The sequence below is a fragment of the Chanos chanos genome, chromosome 4, assembly GCF_902362185.1.
Source record: "Chanos chanos chromosome 4, fChaCha1.1, whole genome shotgun sequence".
Classification (NCBI taxonomy): domain Eukaryota; kingdom Metazoa; phylum Chordata; class Actinopteri; order Gonorynchiformes; family Chanidae; genus Chanos; species Chanos chanos.
In genome coordinates, this window is record NC_044498.1 from 43,536,832 (window position 1) to 43,557,057 (window position 20,226).

Genomic DNA, 20,226 nt, shown 5'->3' on the forward strand with positions numbered 1-20,226 from the left:
CATTGATTTCACTGCCTTGCCATTCTCCTGCCCTCCTGTCTGTGATGGGCTGTTACTGTGGTAACGGGCTGCGTCCGTCATCGTTTTTTGGGGAGGCGGGTAGGCACAGTCACACCTCCATCACAGCCCCCTGTGGGACCAATCATGTTTGACTTCAGAGTGTCTCTAAGCCAGCATTAGCCCTGTCCAAAGCCCCAGCATGCCTGTTTTCCACAGCTTGTGTCTAGCAGCTCTCTGGCTTACAATGGCCCTTTGACTGGAAATGGAAAACCAAGAAAGGAACTGTCCAATTCAGTTCAATTCTATTTTATTTGTATAGCACTTTTTACAATCAAAATGGTCCGAAAGCAGCTTTACAGCGATCACTGTGTATGTATAATAGCTGAAGTTTCAATACAATAATATTGACAAAATTCAAAAAGACACTTGTTTTTTCCGCTTCCGTTTTTGGCTCAGCATTAGTATCATCAGTATTGTATCAAATAATCATGTGACAAAAATAAATAATAATTTGTCTTGAGTTTCAAAGAAACGTGAGTGTCTTCTGAATAATAATCAAAAAATGTGTTCCTTAATAATTCATAAAATGACAGCTATAAGTTATTTTTCCTCCAGCAAGAAATGTTTTTCTTCAGTGTAATAAATGTTTAAATGTTTTAATATTTTAAAAATGTTGTAATGCTCAATTATTTTTTAAAATATACATGTTTAAATCTTTTTGTACAGCAACGATACATTTACACTATACTGCATGAAGCAGATAATTATCAAAAATCTCTTTATGTTCTTTATATTTTTTTCCACATCTTTATCATTTTAAACGTAATATGTTTCATGTATTTGTTCTACATTGCTGTAGCGTGTTCTATAGAACTATAGGTTCTTTTTTTGAGTCAGTCCAGAATGATTATGAGTTCATTGGTTCTTTGTCTTCTTCGTGATATTTGTGTAATGAAGATGTGGAAATGTTTTCAAGATGTGAAATTCTCTCTCTCTCTCTCTCTCTCTCTCTCTCTCTCTCTCTCTCTCCCTCTCCCTTCCTCTCTCTCTCTCTCTCTCTCTCTCTCGCTCTGTCTCTCTCTCTCAGAGGAGGACGTGTCGAATGTTCAGATCATGTGTGCATGGTGTCAGAAGGTCGGGGTGAAGCGGTATTCTCTCAGTATGGGCTCAGAGCTCAAGAGCTTCTGTAGCGAGAAATGTTTTGCCGCCTGCCGCCGTGCCTACTTCAAACGCAACAAGGTAAAAAGAAAAAATAAAAGAGAGAGAGAGTGAAATAAACTACTGTCTCTGCTATCCTTCTCTCCCTGTCCCCTTCCTGCTAGTTTACAAGCTTTCTCTCTGTCTCCCATCACTTCCTTGTTGCTCTAACTAACCCTGCATGCAATCTGTGTTGCCAACTTGGCAACTTTTTGGCTTTAAAAATGAAATAGAAAAAAATGTAAAATGTATGATTTATCATCCAAAAAATGTAAATACTAGAAGAGAACTAGAAGAAGGTAAAATTCAACGGTATTTTACACTTGAAACACAAACACAATCACAGTGTTATTGTACGACGCCCTGCGACCAATCAGGAACTAGAAGAATTTTGGGGACCCCCAAAGTGGCACAAGCAGAGGTTTATACTGCTCAGTTATAGTTCAAATCTCAGCTGTGCTGCAATAGTTGGGGTTCTAGGGGATGCAGTTAGCTGTGTTCCCTTGAGTAGGGTAAATAACACAGTGCCTCTCCCTGTCAAGGCTTTGTTGATGGTCACTGGGAGTCAGACACCAATGTAACTGTGCGTATCATTGCTTAAATGGTACTTTCTTCATAGTATGTTACATTACTTTGTGATGCCACACAGTTTGTGGTGTAAAAAGGTGCAACGGATGGCTCTGCACACATCAGACCAGGCCACAGAGTGTCCGGTTTACACACCTCAACTGCACTGCCTCGCGGAAAGCGGAAGGGGAGAGCTGTCTAAAAAAAAAAAAAAAAAAGATAGGCAGTTGGGAATTCCAAATTGGAGAGAAATTGGAGAAAAGTTCAAAACGAACAATTTTCAAGTTGGCAACACAGCATTTGATGTGTCCACTCTTTTGAATGTAGATGTACATGAGCAACTGAGCCAGTTTTCAAAAAAATAAAAAGGTTCTTCTGATTTTTTTCCCAAAAGCGTCTATATAAAATATAACACAAAATATGATATAGAACCCAAAATCACTGAAATCCTTACTCCCCACCTAAGGAATATAGTTTGCTTGCTCTCGGCCTCAGAAATAAGAATATACTACACATCTAGGTTTTTTTTTTTTTTTTTTAACGTAGAAATCACTGCAATACACTATTGTCTTGGACTTTTGAAGAAATGCCATTTCATTTAAAAAATAGGAAGAAAAGTATTCATTGTTTGCTTTCTCTCCTATACCTAAGCTTGGATATGTAAGGAATTGCACCGTAAGTATGCCGTATTTTGCTTGACCCCTTTCCCCTGTTTGTCTTTAGCTAAATGTCTCGTCCAGACTCTATCACTTTATCCAAGGCCCTCACAGCGTTGTCTGTTAGCAGTTATCCACACTCACACGGTTATCCAAACTCATTCAGTTCACTTTACCGTCATCGCACAAGTAGCCTGCAGTGAAACTGATATACTCACGGTCACACACTCTCCCCCATATTCATGACTGCTGTTTAAAAGGTAGATGTTCTTAGACTTATCTTTTTCTCTGCTAGAATGGTCCAGTGAAGTGTACTGGCAGTCGTTCAGTCTGATCTTTATTGTCGACTTCACAAGTTTAAAGATTATGAGCACCTCTGGTCGAATCAACCTGGGGGGAAATGGATTTTGTGAACTGGAGGTAGCGCTGATAGCTAGTTTCGTACGGAGGTGTTTGTGACATGAGTCATAATCAGTGTAATTACATACTGGTCCTAAACGAACTGAAAGTTCCTTCTTTTAGGTAAATCATACGAAGATAATGGATGAGGTTATGGTTATGGTCAAATGCTAAAGTATTTTACTTATGAGGAATACTTTTGCAATAACTGGCAATTATCAACCATTATTTGCATGTCATTTAGTGGACATTCTCCCAGTACAACGATGTAGTGTGCATGGTGTAGCTTGGAAGCAATGTTTGTCTCTGAAGTGAAAGTTTTTACTGCCTCTTTTTCTGGTAACTGACCCAAGAGATCATTACACTGAGGTTTATAGGAGATCAAAACACATCAAAAACAAAGTATGAGGTAATTCTCTTATGCTCAGCTTTGATTTCATTATCGGTCAGCACACCGCAATGTTAGTATTTAGCTAAATGCAGACACACACATACACACACATACACACATATACCAATAATCCAACACTACTGAGAGATGCTGACCCTCTAAACTGGCTTTTGAAGAACCCCATATAAAATTCCTTTAAGCACTTAAACTTAAACTTAAAACTTAAACTTCAAGAATTTGATGGTGACAGACTGTCACTCTGCCGTGAGAAAGCAAAAGGTTTAGTGAGGGCCTCCAAAGCATTCCTCGGGCACCAAAAACCCTCTCCGGGCTTTGAGCCTCTTCGTGAACTGCTATCAGTGATTGGAGCGGGAGGGACATCACTCAGAACCAGTGCTGAAACACTGAAAGTGATACTGAGAAGGAATTTCACTGTGGTTGTCGTCAGCCACAAGTGCCACGTTGATATAACGCACATTAAACAACCAGCATTTTTTTGTTGTTCCTGTTGTTCATGTTGTTTTAATCAACTAACACTAATTTCCTACCTTAGCAGAAGAAAAAAAAACATTTTAAAGCAAATTTAGATTTGCTATCATTCTTAGGATGTTAATTATTCCTACACAGCAGGCAATAAAATCAGTGTGTGTTAAAAACTGACAGTTTGTTCAGGTGATATTCGTCTGCTGGGTGAGCCTCTATTAAAACCGCTCCACAAGCAGCTGGAGTCCATGTCTTATACGAGATGGAGTTGGAGAGAGAGAGGGAGAGAGAGAGAGAGAGAGGGAGAGAGGGAGCAATCAATGCAGGGGAGCAGAGACAGTCAATGGAATATGCAGAGCAAGCAACCTATCTTGTGTGGTCAGCAGTTTCTCGCCTCAAATATAAACATATCAATATAAATGTAAAAACAGATTTTGTGTTGCAGGCAGGTTAATATATGCATTATGGAAGCTTGTGTTATGATGCTGTGTCTTGCAATGAGTTCTTTTTCATCACTTTTTTTCCAAAATTTGATTTCTCATGTCTCATTCTCACAACAGAGGGCTTTATTTTGTCATGAGATAATGTAAATCTATATGTCACTAAGTACTTGTCAACTGTTATTTTTCACCTGTTTTTAGTACAAAACATATGGTTGCATTTCTAACACTGAGGTGTTTTGTAAGCTATGCATACACTAAAGTAAGGAAAGCTTCATTGTTTTAGCTAATGGCCCTGCTAAAATTTAATCACCATTAAATGTTTATGATCTATGGAAATATAACACTAGAGAAAAGCCCTTAATTCAGTGTTCTCATCTTTGAGTCCTGTAGACCTAGTGTATTACAGCTGTTTGTTTTAACCTAAAACCAACACAGCTGATTCAGCCTGTTAGTGAAGCAACAAACCCTTGACTAACTGAATCCATTTCAGGGGAGCTGAGATACACAATCAAAAGAAAGAGAGTTAAATTATGATATGGTTGTAGAAACACTAGTTTATTTTCATATTTTCCAATGCTTGGGAATGAGTACTGCGGACGATAGGTATTTGTCATACTGGACATAGGCCATAGATGAGAAAAGGTGCTATAAGTAATTTTCGTTGTTCCACAGTCAGTTCACTACTAGGTTATGTTAAGGCGGCACTACAAGGGCTTAGGGTGTGAGTGTGTGTGTGTGTGTGTGTGTGTGTGTGTGTGTGTATGTGCACGTGGATGGGTAAGAAAGAGACACCTACCTTACAGACACAGCCAGAATCCAAGTCTCACACCAATATTAGACATATAGTTGCACACACACACACACACACACACACACACACACAGTTGAGTGTATCAGCATCTAAGTACATAGGTACCACTTTCATACACATTCATAAAAACAAAGGGTCATCTGCTCAGCTGCAGTGTGACCAACAGCTCAGAGAAGTTTCTATACAGCCCAGTACCGCTGAACCAGACCACGCTGTTTTCATGTTTCACTGATTATAGAACATGGAGGTGGGGACACAAGAGGCAAACACACACACACACACACACTCACACACACACTCATACAAAAGGCCCTATTTGCTTAGACTGCACTCCTTCCATATCCTGCCTTCACATTCATACACGAGGCACATGTAAGTGATACTACTTCTCCGCCTCTCTCTCTCTCTCTTTTTTAACATATCCACCACAAGGTCGACTGCAACAACAAACCCGCTGGTTTTTCCAACAGGCCCAGGATGAGAGAGGGATCTCGTGTCTGTGCGTGTCTGAAAGGCGAGACGGTTTGGGGAGGGGGAGGGGGTGGGTGGCGACGGCCGCTTCGCCTTTCGGTAAATACCTGCAGCTGCCTTGTCTGCGAAACCCGACCCCCCTAAAACCTCGCCTCGAGTGGGTCCGATCCAGTATCCCCCCATGTTGATCATAACCCCCCCCCCCCCCCCCCCCCCCAATGGCTTTCCTCTCCCAAACTTAGGTTTTGCCCATGCCACGGAAGGTGGTTCCAGACTTTGAGTGTGCAGGCTTGTGTGGTGATGAGAGACATCAGTGAGGTTTTTGAGTGTGAGTCTTAATGAGTAAAGGAGGGTCAGTTAGACTGTATACTGTGAAGTAAATATTCAGTTTTTTCTGTGTAATTCCACCATCCCATTTGATGTCTCAGGAGATTCTGGACTTCCAAACTGCATGCCAAAAATGTCACCAAGCAATTTTAACTTCTACTCATCTGCCTGTGGTACTGCTCCATCATTTTCTGATCACAAACTAGTGACTTAGGTCAATTTAGTGGCTGTGTTGCAGTTAGAATTTGATAGAAAAAAGTAGCGCAGTTGACCTTGATAAGTCAGCAATGTGTAGTTTTATTTTAATGATGTCACTCATATCTTTTTTCTTATTTTGATACAGAAGCACAGTGTATTGTTTGCGAGTGTGTGTGTGTGTGTGTGAGTGTGTACTCTGAGACAGAGAGAGAGAGAGAGAGAGAGAGAGAGAAAGAGAGAGAGAATTTGTTATGTGTAGCTCCCAAAGGAGGTGTGGTAAACTCTCTGTCAGAATGAATTTGGTGTGGCTGAAGAGATGTATGGTCTAGTCCCGTGTACACACACACACACACACACACACACATACACAAACACACACACACAAACATGGGCTGCATCACCCAGCTAAATGGAGGACTGTGCCCATCTGTCTTGATGTTTGCTAGATGTTTGCTGATTTGTAAGGTCATGTTGCAAAGTTCCTCTCTCACACACAAACCAATCCAAGAGGTGCTTTCTTCAAATCCCCCTAATTGCAACTTAATATAGCAAAACACTCATTGATCTCCATTGAACTGAATATGTCAACCAAATGATTTTATAAGGAAGAATTTACCAATCCTTAGCAACCAAAGGAATCACTGAACAGTGTTTATACTGATACAGAAGTAACTATAGGAAACTTTCCATACTCTCACATACATGCTCTTCTGGTCTTTTTTTGTGTATAAGAGCTTTCATCACATCATTTAGCGAACATTCACAGATTTTATCAAATCATTTTCTATTCTGAGTCACTACTACCAACAACATCAGTAATGTTAACATTTAAATCATTGGCTATAAAGACAAGAGCAAACTGTCCATGGAACCATTTTGAACATTAGCAGACAGTTTTTACTTCATAGAATAAATACACACACACACACACACACACACACCACACAGAAAGAGAGGGAGAGCAAGAGAGGGATGGAGAGAGAGAGAGAGAGAGAGAGAGAGAGAGCCCACATGGCCTAGTAAGGGCCACAGAGAAGTGCAGAGTGCCAAAGGAAACAAACCGTTATCACCCGAGAAGCTTCAGAAGATTAGTGAGAGGAAAGCAACTCTCTCTGTGTGTCTGTGTGGGGATAATTAGAAATTATCGCTCCAGCTCGAAAACTGACAAACTCAATCTTTCTTCTTTCTCCCCTGCACAATAAGCCAATGCAGGAGACTTTTACAGTGGAAGCAAAGAGAAAAGAGGAACCTGATGAAAAGCAAAAGACAGGGAAAGAGAAGAGAGAGAGAGAGAGAGAGAGAGAAACAACATGAATATGGGAGACACAGAAAGAAGGGAAAAAGAAAAATTTAGAGTTTAACTGAAACCTGAGACGTACAGACTCTGTTTCTTACAACTCACTAAAAACTCAGTTACTGCACCTCAGTGGTTAGAGGATGCATATGGTTACTGCTCTTTGTAGACTTGTCACAAGTCAGTCAATCCTCACTATTGACCCATGCCTGCAGAATTACTACACTTCTGTTCAAAAAGTCTGACCAGAATGAGATGAATACATTTGACTACATTGTATTACCACATGTTTTTCAGCATACAAACAGAATAATACATGAATGAAATGCAGCCCTGCCAGAAAGGACGTGAAAAAAAAAAATCAACCATATGTTGAGTTTGAGGTTATTAACTCCTATTTACACCAGCCTAGACCTAGAGGGAAATCTGCATTTCAAAAACCAGCCTGTTCTTCCTTATCCATCCATCCATCCACCCACCCATCCATCCATCCATTCATCCATCCATCCATCCATCCATCCATCCATCCATCCATCCATCCATCTATCCATCCATCCATTCATCCATCCATTTGTCTGTTCATACATTTGTCCCTTCTTACACCCTTGCGTTTCTGTCACATAATCTTTCTATCAAGGTGCATTGGGTCTGTGTCTGTTGCCACCTCCAGGAGATCTGTGTGTGTGTGTGTGTGTGTGTGTGTGTGTGCCTGCTCGCTCCGTAAACAAGAAAAGATGAGCGATGTGAGAAGTAGACACACGTGCACACACACGCACACACACTCAGACACATACACACAGACAGCAGATGTTGACACATCTGTTGACAAATGCCAACCCTCCTCCAAAGCCCATAATACGCACCATTATATTTTGACTCATTTGAAGATTTTTAGTATTATTTTAGAGAAGGCTAGTTATGTAAAAGGCTTCTTCATTCTCTCTTTCATTTAAAAAAAAGTCTTCATTTCATTTGTGTTAGCTACTCTTAATATAGTTACACGCTTCTTTTGCTTCTTTTTGGAGCATGGTGTGTGTCGTCTGTGTGTGTCTGTGAAGAATACCTCAGGCGACCCCTGCACAAATGTCCCATCATTCCATGAAAAAATACACACAAACAGGCACATATACTCACACACACACACACAAACACACACACACACACACTTATAACCACCAAGAAGTGAGAAAGCTGTGTCAGAGTCAGTACGTTTGAGTGTGTGTGTGTGTGCGTGTGTGTGTGTGTGTGTGTGTGTGTGCGCGCACGCGCGTGTGTCCGTGTGTGTGTGTGTGTGTGTGTATGTGTGTGTGCATGCGTGTGTGTGTTACCTGCCAGTTACTAGGCCAGACCTGCAAGCACTGTTGCCATGGCGTTGTGACTCACTCTGCCAGGTGATTATTTCATAGCTGCCAGCCAAGAGAACAAAAACTGACAAAATCCTGAAAAAACGAAACAGTGAAAAAACAAAAAAGTTAAAGAGACCATAACCTTAACTCAGACATATACATGATCAACTATGCACATAGGTTGACAATTTTGACACAGACACACACTCCACAAACTACAACATACTCCCCAAGATTTATATTAGTTAATGTGGTTAAAGTATAGGAAAGCTATGGAGAAAAGTCTGAACATAAAATATGATAACATGAAATATTATTTGGCTATAATATTGGTGCTACATGCTTACAAAATATGTTGTATATGAATAAAATATACAAGTATAAAATCCATTAGTAGAAGTCAGACTTACTGCATATGCGAGCGTGAGAAGGACAGTAACAGAGATAGAGAGGGAAAGAGGACTAATGAGCAGACAGAGGGAGGAGTTGTGTGTGCGTGCGTATGAGAGAGAGAGAGAGAGAGAGGGAGAGAGTGTGGATGGGCGTTGTAGAGAGTTTATGTTTGCATGTCTGCCCATCCGTGTCCTTGGGGAGGCACATCTCATCTTGCAAGGTGATGTCCACACACAACCACACACAATCACACACAAACACACACACACACACACCTGGATTGCTTGAGATGCCCAGATGGAGGTTGGCAGACAGACAGCTGAGATGCCATATGGGGGACATACAGTATGACGGCAAATATCTGCTCAAAAATCACACACACACACACACACACACACACACACACACACACACACACACACACACACACACACACACACACCATTCCTCTTTGTGCCCAGATTTCCAGAAAAAGGAGATTCCTACTTCCTGCCCATTGCCCATGATTCATGTGCAGGTAGACTGGTGTGATATGGCAGGGTTGACAGAAAGTTCCCAGAGTTATGGCAGGCATGTGTGTATGTATGTGTCTGTGTGTGGATGTGTATGAATGATCCAGTTTGAAGCAGTGTGGCAGTCTTGTTGAGGTATTGCACTGGCTTGACACTTTGTGTCTACAGCATGCTAGCCATCTCTCCAGTAAACTCTCATTAGAGCTTTAAAGATGTCACTTATGTGTGTGTGTGTGTGTGTGTGTGTGTCCTCAGATGTGTTTGTCTCTCTAAATATCTGTATCCATGCTTTACCATCTCTTTCTGTGTGTCTGTGTGGGTACATGTGCATGTTTGTTTGGGTGTATGTGTGTGTGTGTGTGTGCAATGCCCATCTCTGCCCCAGTGCCTCATTAGCACTATATGCAAATGAGTTGGCAAAAGGCCAGAGGGTCAGAGCTGCAAGCAGCACAAAATAGACCACGGGTGATGACACAAAAGCCTCTCTCTCTCTCTCCCTCCCTAACTCTCTCTGTGCGTGAGTGAGTGTGTGTGTGTGTGTGTGTGTGTGTTTGTGTGTTGATTGAAGGATGTTGTGTTGTGGTACAGGGGCTTAGCTGAAAGTATTGTCACTAAAACAATGGCAGGGTAGTGCCTGTATGTGTGTGTGTGTGTGTGTGTGTGTGTGTGTGTGTGTGTGTGTGTGTGTGTGATGATTCACACTTGTGCCTTGCCAATGTAGGAGATGTCTAATACACTAGAGAGGGTGGATTATTACAGAGAGAGGGGAACAGGGTCTATTAAGGGCAAGCAGACAACTGGGCATAGACAGAGAGATAGGCACACAGGCAAACCTGTCACACTGTTTGTCAGGTTGTGCCTTAGACATTAAGCAGAGTGAAACGGTGGGTATTGGCAGGAAATATCTTGGACAGAGACAATACGAAGGCACTCCAACAGAAAACAGATAGAAATACAATCAGAGAAGCAGAAAAACAAAGGGAATAGCCCCTTTACTTTACTGGGCTTACCGTCAAGTTATCTGAGAAAATAAACAGCAGTTTGGTAAAAGGTTGAAAGTTTTATAAATGAGTGTAATAAAATGACAAGAGAGCACTGCATAAAAAAGATCCAACCTGAAAAACAAAAGTTATTTTCTGTAAGATTCACTTTTAATGTATAATTTTTCAAACTGAGTGGTTCTTATAGAATGTCCCTTAAACGAAACTAATTTACCTTAAAGTACCTTCGTTCAAGTTTGAAATTGCGTGTAACGGTCACCATGGTCACAAGGTGCTGACTTTGTGGTTGTTTTAGTGCCATGCCAGTGACAGGACAGTAATTACACTGTTCAGATCCTTTGGTTCTCTTGTGTGTTCCTAATCTGAAGGGAAATTTACTTTAACTTTCCTTAAGAACTTTTTTGTTAATTTTTAGATTTTTTTTTTTTGGTACTCTGAAATAAATCTAACGATCATGGTTGCAAATACCATTTTTGTTACCTTGGGAAGGACAACTGCATGACAAAAATAAGCATTTCATCACAGTTCAAAAGGGAAACCAGCTCCAACCCAAAAGAAGACACACACACACACACACACCCACGCGCGCGCGCACGTGCACGCACACACGCCCACGCACACGCACACACTCTCACACCCACACAGTTTTTAACATCTGAATAGGAATGTGTGTTTCTCTCTAGGTCAGTGCATGTTCCACATTCTGTTCCTTTCTTTTCTGACCACTCACCTTCTGATTGTCATTACCATTCATCCTTTTTTTTTTTTTTTAATTCCTCCTCTTGTTGGTTTGAGTCTCTCTCTTTTTTTTTTCAATTCTGTTCAGTGTTTTTGTTTTGCCGTTACATAAAAAGAGGCCATTATTTTTCCCCCTCAGGCGAGAGACGAGGACGGCCATGGTGAAAAATTACCGCCGCACAGCTTTTCTAAGGAAACGCCCAGGCTTGTCTTCAAGACAAACAGCGATGTCCTTGTAAGATTAAGAAAAAAAAAAATAATAAAAAAACACCAAACATTTTAAGTAGAGCAAATAAGTCTGACAGATACATCTAAATACTTTGACGATTTTTACAGTACTGATAGTCAAGGAATTCTTACACCTAACAATCATGTTTTGATTGCATTCGTAGTACGTTTTGATTTTGCTATGATTCCAATCATTTAGTCTTGAGTTTTAGGTTCTTAAAAAAAATTCCTGAAAATTAGCAGGTTTCATATATCACACATCCTTTCATGGTTTTGCTTGAAACATTGCCATTCTGCATTGAATTGGTTCTCTGTGTGTGTTTGTATGTTTGAGAGAGAGAGTGAGGAGAGAGAGAGTGAGAGAGAGAGAGAGAGAGAGAGAGAGAGAGAGAGAGAGAGATGCACATGCACACACGCATGTACACACACGCACATTTACCACACATATGAACTTCCTGGGCCAACCAAACATACCATTCACTTTGTAGCTGTAGCCTGGGCTCCACTCTGAAAAAAATCAACTGATTTTTATGGAAAAATGAATGACCTGACATACGGAGGTCATTAAAAATTATGATCAATAACAGTAAATGTGATCAATATATCCTTAATTCATTACTAGATCACAGATTTGCATTACTTCTTTTGATGAAAATCTGCTAACAGAAGGGTTTCTCAGGACTATGTCATTTGCAGACAAAAGGATGTGTATATCTACCCACCCTGCATTAGACTTAGAGGAATTTGAGGTTCAAGTTTCCCAATTAAAGTAGCCACGGGGAGCATAGCAAATATGGATACATTAGGAAAAAATGTTCTAGGACCCATAATAAAGCCAGTGGGAGCAGACCCTGTGGTGCTGAAGGAGTGTAGGATACGTTGATGACTGTCTCAGTTTAGTCAGCATACAGGGACACAAGCAGGTGTGTCCTCAGGTCAAAGGTGAACAAGGAGAGGGAAAAAAAAACAGGAGAAATGACAAGTTAACGCTTTGTCCGGTAGCGAGGTAATTATGGGAAAAGTGCACAGCATTCGCCACACAGACACGGCGAGCAGCTCAGCGGCCACGGCAGAAATAAATGACGGTAATTACCTTACCAACTGCAAGCATCTGTGTGTGTGTGTGTGTGTGTGTGTGTGTGTGTGTGTACGTGTATGTGCATGTGTATGTGTATGTGTGAGTGAGTATGTGTGTGTGTGTGTGTGTGTGTGTGTGAGAGAGAGAGAGAGAGAGAGAGAGAGAGAGAAAGAAGAAAAAAGGACTCCATTAGTGTAATGTGCAGTGAAATTTCCCTCGCAAGCCGACGACTCGTTAAGTGCTTCCCATCTGTCTTGGTTTTAAGCTCGAGATAAAATTAAAAGACATTTATGATTTAAAATCTCCACACAAGCCACCATCATGCCCTGAGTCATAAGCCCTTAAGCTGTCAAAGACCAGACCTCTAACTCTTAAGTATCTTAAAGTTTTCTGTAAGGCTCTCAGTGATGATTGGCAACTGTCAATCATTTATCAACCAAAACCTCTCCTTGGCTAAAGTAAGCATTTGAAAAAGTATTCGGTAGCTGTAAAGTCAGCAATACCTCTCACTCATAATGTAACTCTACCAAGCACCCTAAGCAGTTTGTTTTTATACGAATTTGTAAGTTACTTCCAAATTTGGCCCTAAGAATGCTCAACATCCGTTTAGTTACAATGCAATTATTTTATGAATACAACACAACCATTAACGGATAATGTGATATCTGTGTTAACCTTTTTTCAGAAGTAGCACAGAAGTCAAATTAGGTTTCACAGAAACACTCGCAGCATGTATCCGTGAGTCCTGGAGCCTAGTATATTCCTAGCGGATTGCTGTTGTCAGCCAATTATAATGTAGAAATGATGTGTGTGTGTGTGTGTGTGTGTGTGTGTGTGTGTGTGTGTGTGTGTGTGTGTGTGAGAGAGAGACAGAGAGAGAGAGATGGATGCCCATTGTTGAGAGCAGTGACGGCTGATTATTACTTTCATTATCCCCTTTGAGACTCTGACTCTTACTGTTGTAACCCATCTCCACACACTTTGCTCAGTCATCAGCCCATCAGGCCTGAGGCAAATCTCTCACTGTGTACTCAAGAGGGATCACATTCTACTCTAAACCCAGTGAGGCAATTATTTGTATTTGATTGAACAGGTTACACTAAACTTAGTCAGAGAATAGAGTGGTGTTACAAGAAGAGAGGGAAAGTGATGTAGGTGAAAAGGGAGCAGAAGTCAGCAAAGGAGAGTGAAAGACTAGGGGGAAGGGTTACCAACAATAAGAATGGAGTCTCTAGGTTAAACCTGTACAATTTGTTTAGATTGTAGCTCTGCTCTTAATCTTACCGTGGAGAAAATATTTTTTCTCTCCTCTAGTAATGCACCATTTTATTTGTCCCCATCTCACCACCATGTTGTGTCTGTCCTTCTCTGTTAGTGTCACTTCGTTGCCACAGCAATGGAACCTTATTTGTTATGTTTGTATTGACAGCACCACACACACACACACACACTCACAAACACACACACTCTTACAAACACACAATATGCATAATTTACCCCTGAAGGCAAAACCTTTTAGTTGTGGTTCTATGGGTTTAACCCTGTGGCTCTGCCAGGGGCAACCCACTCTCTGATGGTTGTTGATTGTGATGGCTGGTGAGTGAGTGAGTAAGTGACTGAGTTTGTGTGTGTGTGTGTGTGTGTGTGTGTGTGTGTGTGTGTGTGTGTGTGTGTGTGTGTGTGTGTGCATGCTTGTTTCAGAGAGAGAAAATGGAGCAGATGATTTAGATGAGATGTCACCTCCAGTGACTGGTGAAAATGGGCATTCCATGTCTTGGTGCAAACGTCAAGAAGCTTGAGATTATGTTAATATTTCATAGCATGTTCCACAATGTTTCTTCTGCATACCAAGTACTTTATCTGCTATTTCTATCAAAGTGGGATTCAGTTCAGGCTTAGTTTGGTCATTTGAGGGTAGATAGTTCAATTCATCCACCCTAAATCATTCATTTCACTGAACAACTTCCCAATTTTTGTTTTTATTGAATTGACTGAAATGACTTTATACTGATACAATTCCCAAATTTGCAATACCAGTAATAGCAGTTGATACAGCACTGTAATGCCCTTACAGACATACACATACACACACACACAGACACAGAGAGAGAGAGAGAGAGACACACACACACACACACACACACACACATATACATACACCCACAAATAGTCAAATTTTATGCAATGATGCACACAGGCCATCAGAAATGTCTTGTTAATGAAATTACTTTTACAAATAATGTCTTTTTACAGAATGCAGTACAAAGAAAGGGCTGATAAATTCTTAGAAACATTTTTAATTGCAGCTTTGAATGATGAGCTGTGGGGTATAGTATATGTGTATGTGCTTTTGTTTTTCAGGTTTGCGATTGGTGCAAGCACATTCGTCACACTAAGGAATACTTGGACTTTGGTGCTGGGGAACGGAGGCTACAGTTCTGCAGTGCAAAATGCCTGAATCAATACAAGATGGACATTTTCTACAAGGAGACCCAGGCAGCTCTACCAGGCGGACTGTGTAATCCTGGCCACCCTTCCACAGAGGGCAAACCAGAAACAGGCTCTGGAGTGCAGCTCTTGACCCCTGAATCCTGGAGCTCCCCTCTCAATGAGCTGCGCCGTAAACCCCCATCACCAGGAGGTATCACCTCTGCTCCCGGTCCCTCGGGCTCCACGTCAGGCTCGCCATCTGAGTCAGGCACCGTCTGCTCCTCTTCTTCTTCCTCGTCCTCCTCCTCGGCTAAGATCCCCACCCCACGACCCCACGAGAGCCCAACGCTACCGCCCCCTCCTCCTCCACCTCCACCTGTGCCTGGCTTGCACCCTTCACTCGGTGTTCCACCTGGTAGCCCCCCAATGGTGATGACTCCCCGTGGGCCAGTACCACTGCCCTTCTTTATGGAGCACCAGATGATGCAGCAGATTCGCCCTCCGTTCCTGCGTCCGCCTCATGCCCCTGGTCCCAACAGCCCACTGACCAATCCCCTGATCCCAGGCATCGGGGCGCCTCCCCCACCCCGAAACCTTGGCCCACCATCCAGCCCTATGCACAGGCCACTTCTCTCCCCCCATGTGCATCCCTCTTCAACCCCCACCCTGGGAGGGAACCCCCCAAGTATGATGCCCCCACACCCTGGCATACCTGGCCTACCCTTTCCCCCTGTTAACATGGTGCCTGGTGGGCCTTTGCCAGTTCCACCCATCATGAACTTCGGTGTGCCATCACTCGCCCCCTTGGTGCCCCCGCCTACATTGTTGGTGCCATATCCAGTCATTGTGCCCTTACCAGTGCCCATCCCCATCCCTGTACCCATTCCATTCAGTCCTAAAGCGTCAGGTGATCGGCCTGGTAATGATGACACCATTTCCAATGCTGCAGGGGAGCAAAGTGTCTCTAGAGACCTCCAGCAATTCTCTCCAGGCGCCTCCAGAGGGGAAGGGAGCGACACTAAACAGGGTCCGTCAGGCTCAGACACACTCTCACCAGGCCTCTCAGGACCCTCTGAGCGGGGTAGAGCAGATATAGTGGATCTTACTGTTAAATCAGAGAGTTCCAGTAACGCAAATTCCCGACACTCTCTCTCAGGCTCCCCTGCCGCTACACACTCAGATGGAGTCATAGACTTGACAACAAACCGCCGCTCACGGCAACAGCAAGTGATCCAAAGGGCTTTGCCCTGTGTTCAGGTGAAGGCAGAGCCTGAGTCAACCTCTCCTGTTGGGTCGACTTTGATCCGGCAGGTTGAGTCTGAAGCTGGGAGGAGGCTGTGTCCCAGTACAGGACCTCTGCAAGATACACACAAAGACAGAGATGTTGCATGTCCACCGGACACTGTGACGTTGCCCTGTGCAGACCCGTCCTTCTGCAGTGCCACTCCTCCACTGTCCCCGCCAGTCACCTGTGCCGCTCCCACACTTCACAGCAGTGTCTCTGTGGCAACCTCAGAACCAAGCGTCGCTGCACCTTGCAATGTAATTGTTAACGGGGGCAGCGTTCAGCCTCTGGAAGGCCCAGTTAGGACACCACCTTCAGAACCATGCCCTCCGGTGGAACCCTGCCGAAGGGTGGCTACAGCAGTCTGTGAGGAGCCAGCCCGTGGGGAGCTGCCGGAGGGGGAAGACCTGAAGGAGAACAGCTGCTCGACAGCAGAGTGGGACACATCAGGTAAGAGGGGCTCGACCGAACTGACAACTGCTACAGGGGGTGCTGGGGACGCCAAAATGGAGGACCCTGCTGCTGTACCCTCTGGTGAGGACCACGCCTACGCTTTGCCTTTGATGCCTAAACCAGGCTGCGTCATTCAGCCTGTGCCCAAGCCTGCTGACAAGACGGCCACCATCTTGCCCTGCGGCCTGACTGCCCCAATCACAGCCACGGGTCCGGCAGAGCTGGAGCCACCCTTAAAGAGGAGGTGCCTGCGCATCCGCAATCAGAACAAGTGAGAGAGACATCAAGGGTGGTCTCAGGTTGGTCTCAGATTAGTCTCAGGTTTGTCTCACTTTATTTCAGGTCAGACACAGGTTTCAGATCAGTCTTTAGCTGGACTGATTTGTTGTAAGTTTGTCTCGTATTGTTTCAGAATGGTTTCAGCTCATGTTATAATCAGGTGCTCACAGGTTTGTCTCAAGGTAGTAACTGGCTGGCTCTTGGTTGGTTTCAGTTTTTCAATAAGTTGACATTGAGTTGTCTCAGTTGTATTGAGTTGTTTAATGGTATTAAAAGATAATATGGCCACTTTTACTATTTCCAAAGGTCAGCCGTGATATCAATTAGGTATTGAGAGCAGAAAGCTTATGGTAAGCCACAGGTTTGTAGCTCAAATATTAAATGCAATACAGATGACGAAATGTAATGTACATCAAGGTACTGCACTGCACAATATCATGACCTTTCTTTTTATCTAGATGACTTTACTTTCTTTATGTCTGTGAATTAATTGCATTTTCCTTATTTTAGTTAGTTCATATTTCAGTTGAAAAATAGTGGTGATATATGGTTTTACACAGTGACAAAACATGAAGATTTCAAAAATTAGATGATGTCGGAAGATCTACATTTTTTAGGATTGATAGCAAGCAATCAGTGTCAAAGGAAATTAGCTAGGTTCTAGGTGTGTAAATTACATAGTTACCTGGGTAACTAGATAAAGATATGCAACGCATTACCAGCTGGTAGCAGTTAACAAACCAGAATCATTGTTGAAACTTTAAACATTTCAGATAGACTACTGGTAGACTTGCAGGTTGGCTGTCAGGGATATTTGTCAGCAGGATATGATTGGTTTTGAGCCCTACTTTGAAAAGCCTTCCAAGCAGCAAAGATTTCTGGTTGTCAGAAATGATGTCAATTTAATGAGAGACAATGACGCTGCCTTGGGCCCTGCCTCCCTGTACTCAGTGTACCTCAGGCCCTGACATTGACCAGAAATATGATTATCGAAGCTCCGCACAATTGCAAGCTTCATCACCAATTGCAGGTTTCATCAACACACAAACATCAGCTATCAAGTCTAGTGAACAGTGAATATTAAACCTTTATTCAGTTATAAACATATGAAGCAATACTATGACAGTACACTGCAAATGCACATAATTACCATCTCTGCATGACTTACAGGAAATGTACATGTTCACACTGTGTAGGAAAGTAAGCAATTTTTTTAACTACATTGCTATATTATAGCATTTTGTACCTACAGAGATGTATAACGGCTATCTAATTAGCTGACTGGGTGTACTCTTCTGAGGCCACTGCTAAAGAGATACATTCTCCCCAGGAGGAAGCAAAAATAACCCTGAAAATATAGTTATACGGGAAAGTGTGGAGGGACACAAGGGCAAAGGCTCACCACAGACAACACAGACACACTAACGTCATGAGCAGGTCTTAACACAGAACAACTCTCAAACTTAGCAACAGACTGCACAGGGTGGAGACGACTTGACAGTACCGTCAAGCCTTCATGAGAGAATGACACACAACACACACACGCTCACACACACAACACACACACACGCTCACACACACACACACAACACACACACACGCTCACACACACACACACACACACTCACACACATACACAGACACACAACACTCACTCACACACACACACACACACACACACATACACACACACACACACACACACATACACAACACACACACGCTCACACACACACACACAGACACACACGCTCACACACACACACACACACACACACACATACACACACACGCTCACACACACACACACACACAGACACACACACACTCACACACACACACACACACAGACACACAACACACACACACATACACACACACACACACACACACACAGCAATCCCCACACAGAAAAGAATGGGGTTTTTTTTTCCCAGCACATGTAAACATCATTGTGTATGACAGAACTCTGTACTATCATGCCTTTTCTTTTGTGTCAGGCAGAGCAGCATCTCTTAGGAAACAGAAAATTCTTCTTTTTCAGTGAGAAACATGCCATATGTGATTTAAAACACTGTCAGAGGCCTGATTGAAAAGACCAGGGTATCTCTTCCCATCACTTAATAAGACATTTAAAGGGTCTTTTCCCCAGCAGTACTTACGAATGAAATGTCTCCCCACAGCTTTTAACTTGCTATTGATTGCATCCGACCAGGAGATACCTTAGCTGTTTTTAGCTGCTGTTGTTGTTCCAAGCGCAGCAGACTCGACTTCTTTCATTCTGTCTCGTTATTCACAATGCCGAAAGAGGGAAGACAGGCACAACAACTGAATGGCCTCAGTGCTTCCCATTGACAGGCGACATAAACAGCCATCTAGGCCTCTTTATACACATATCTGTCCTAAACCCACAATACAGTCTACATCTGTATCAGTCATTTATTTTAATTATTCTGGAAGGTGAAGGATTTTATTTTACGATATGAAAAATTCACAGCAGTATGAAATAATGTAGGTGGTGAAATAACAGCGTTCAGCTGAAATTTTCAGTTGTTTTACAAAGTCTGTGTTGTATTTCTAAACACTCACAGCACTGTGCACTACACTACTTTGATGTACACTGAACTGTATTACATGTGAGTAATTATGACGTTAAAAATCTTCCATATCAGATTGTTCTGTTTTATTGCGCAATGCTTAAGTTATAGATTTTAGATTTTATAGATTTTAACCAGAGAGTAGAACAGCATCTGTATTTTGTATTGCATACTAACCATTCATTTTCTCCTCCCCTTTTGTGATCTATTTTTTTTACTTTTATTTTTTTTACTATTTGTATGTTTCTGTCAAATATTCAATGTAGTTAATCTTGCAAATCACTCTCTGTCATTCTCTAAAAGACAGAAATCACAGGTATACTTAAGATCCTTTTTTTTTTTCACCTTGTTGCATTTAAGAATCCAGCGTGAGTCAGTCACCATTGCTCACGGCTAATACCTCAATTAGTTTTTTCGCTCAACAACCATGAGGGGTATTTGAGTGATTTACACTGCATCCAAGATATTTTACACGGTCTAATACGGCTCAGAGCTAAATGATGCTATAGATCTATCATGTTTAATAGCCTAAGGTAAGATGGTAACTTGTCTCATCTCATTTTGAATTACTGTGTTAGAGGACTCATTTCTAATATAGGTAGCTTGACCAGTTGCAGCTACAGTGAAAGTCTAAGAGTATGGCAGAAAC

General features: G+C 42.3%; 1 protein-coding gene across 1 annotated transcript in view; it reads left to right on the top strand.

The window, feature by feature from the left end:
* Nucleotides 1–16,976, top strand: part of sobpa (sine oculis binding protein homolog (Drosophila) a) — a 34,882-nt gene extending 17,906 nt beyond the window's left edge. The window contains exons 5-8 of the mRNA XM_030772877.1: nucleotides 1,088–1,239; nucleotides 2,416–2,439; nucleotides 11,367–11,462; nucleotides 14,895–16,976. Coding sequence (XP_030628737.1) covers nucleotides 1,088–1,239; nucleotides 2,416–2,439; nucleotides 11,367–11,462; nucleotides 14,895–16,976 — 2,354 coding nt within the window. The remainder of the gene's footprint in view (nucleotides 1–1,087; nucleotides 1,240–2,415; nucleotides 2,440–11,366; nucleotides 11,463–14,894) is intronic.
* Nucleotides 16,977–20,226: the final 3,250 nt, after the last annotated feature.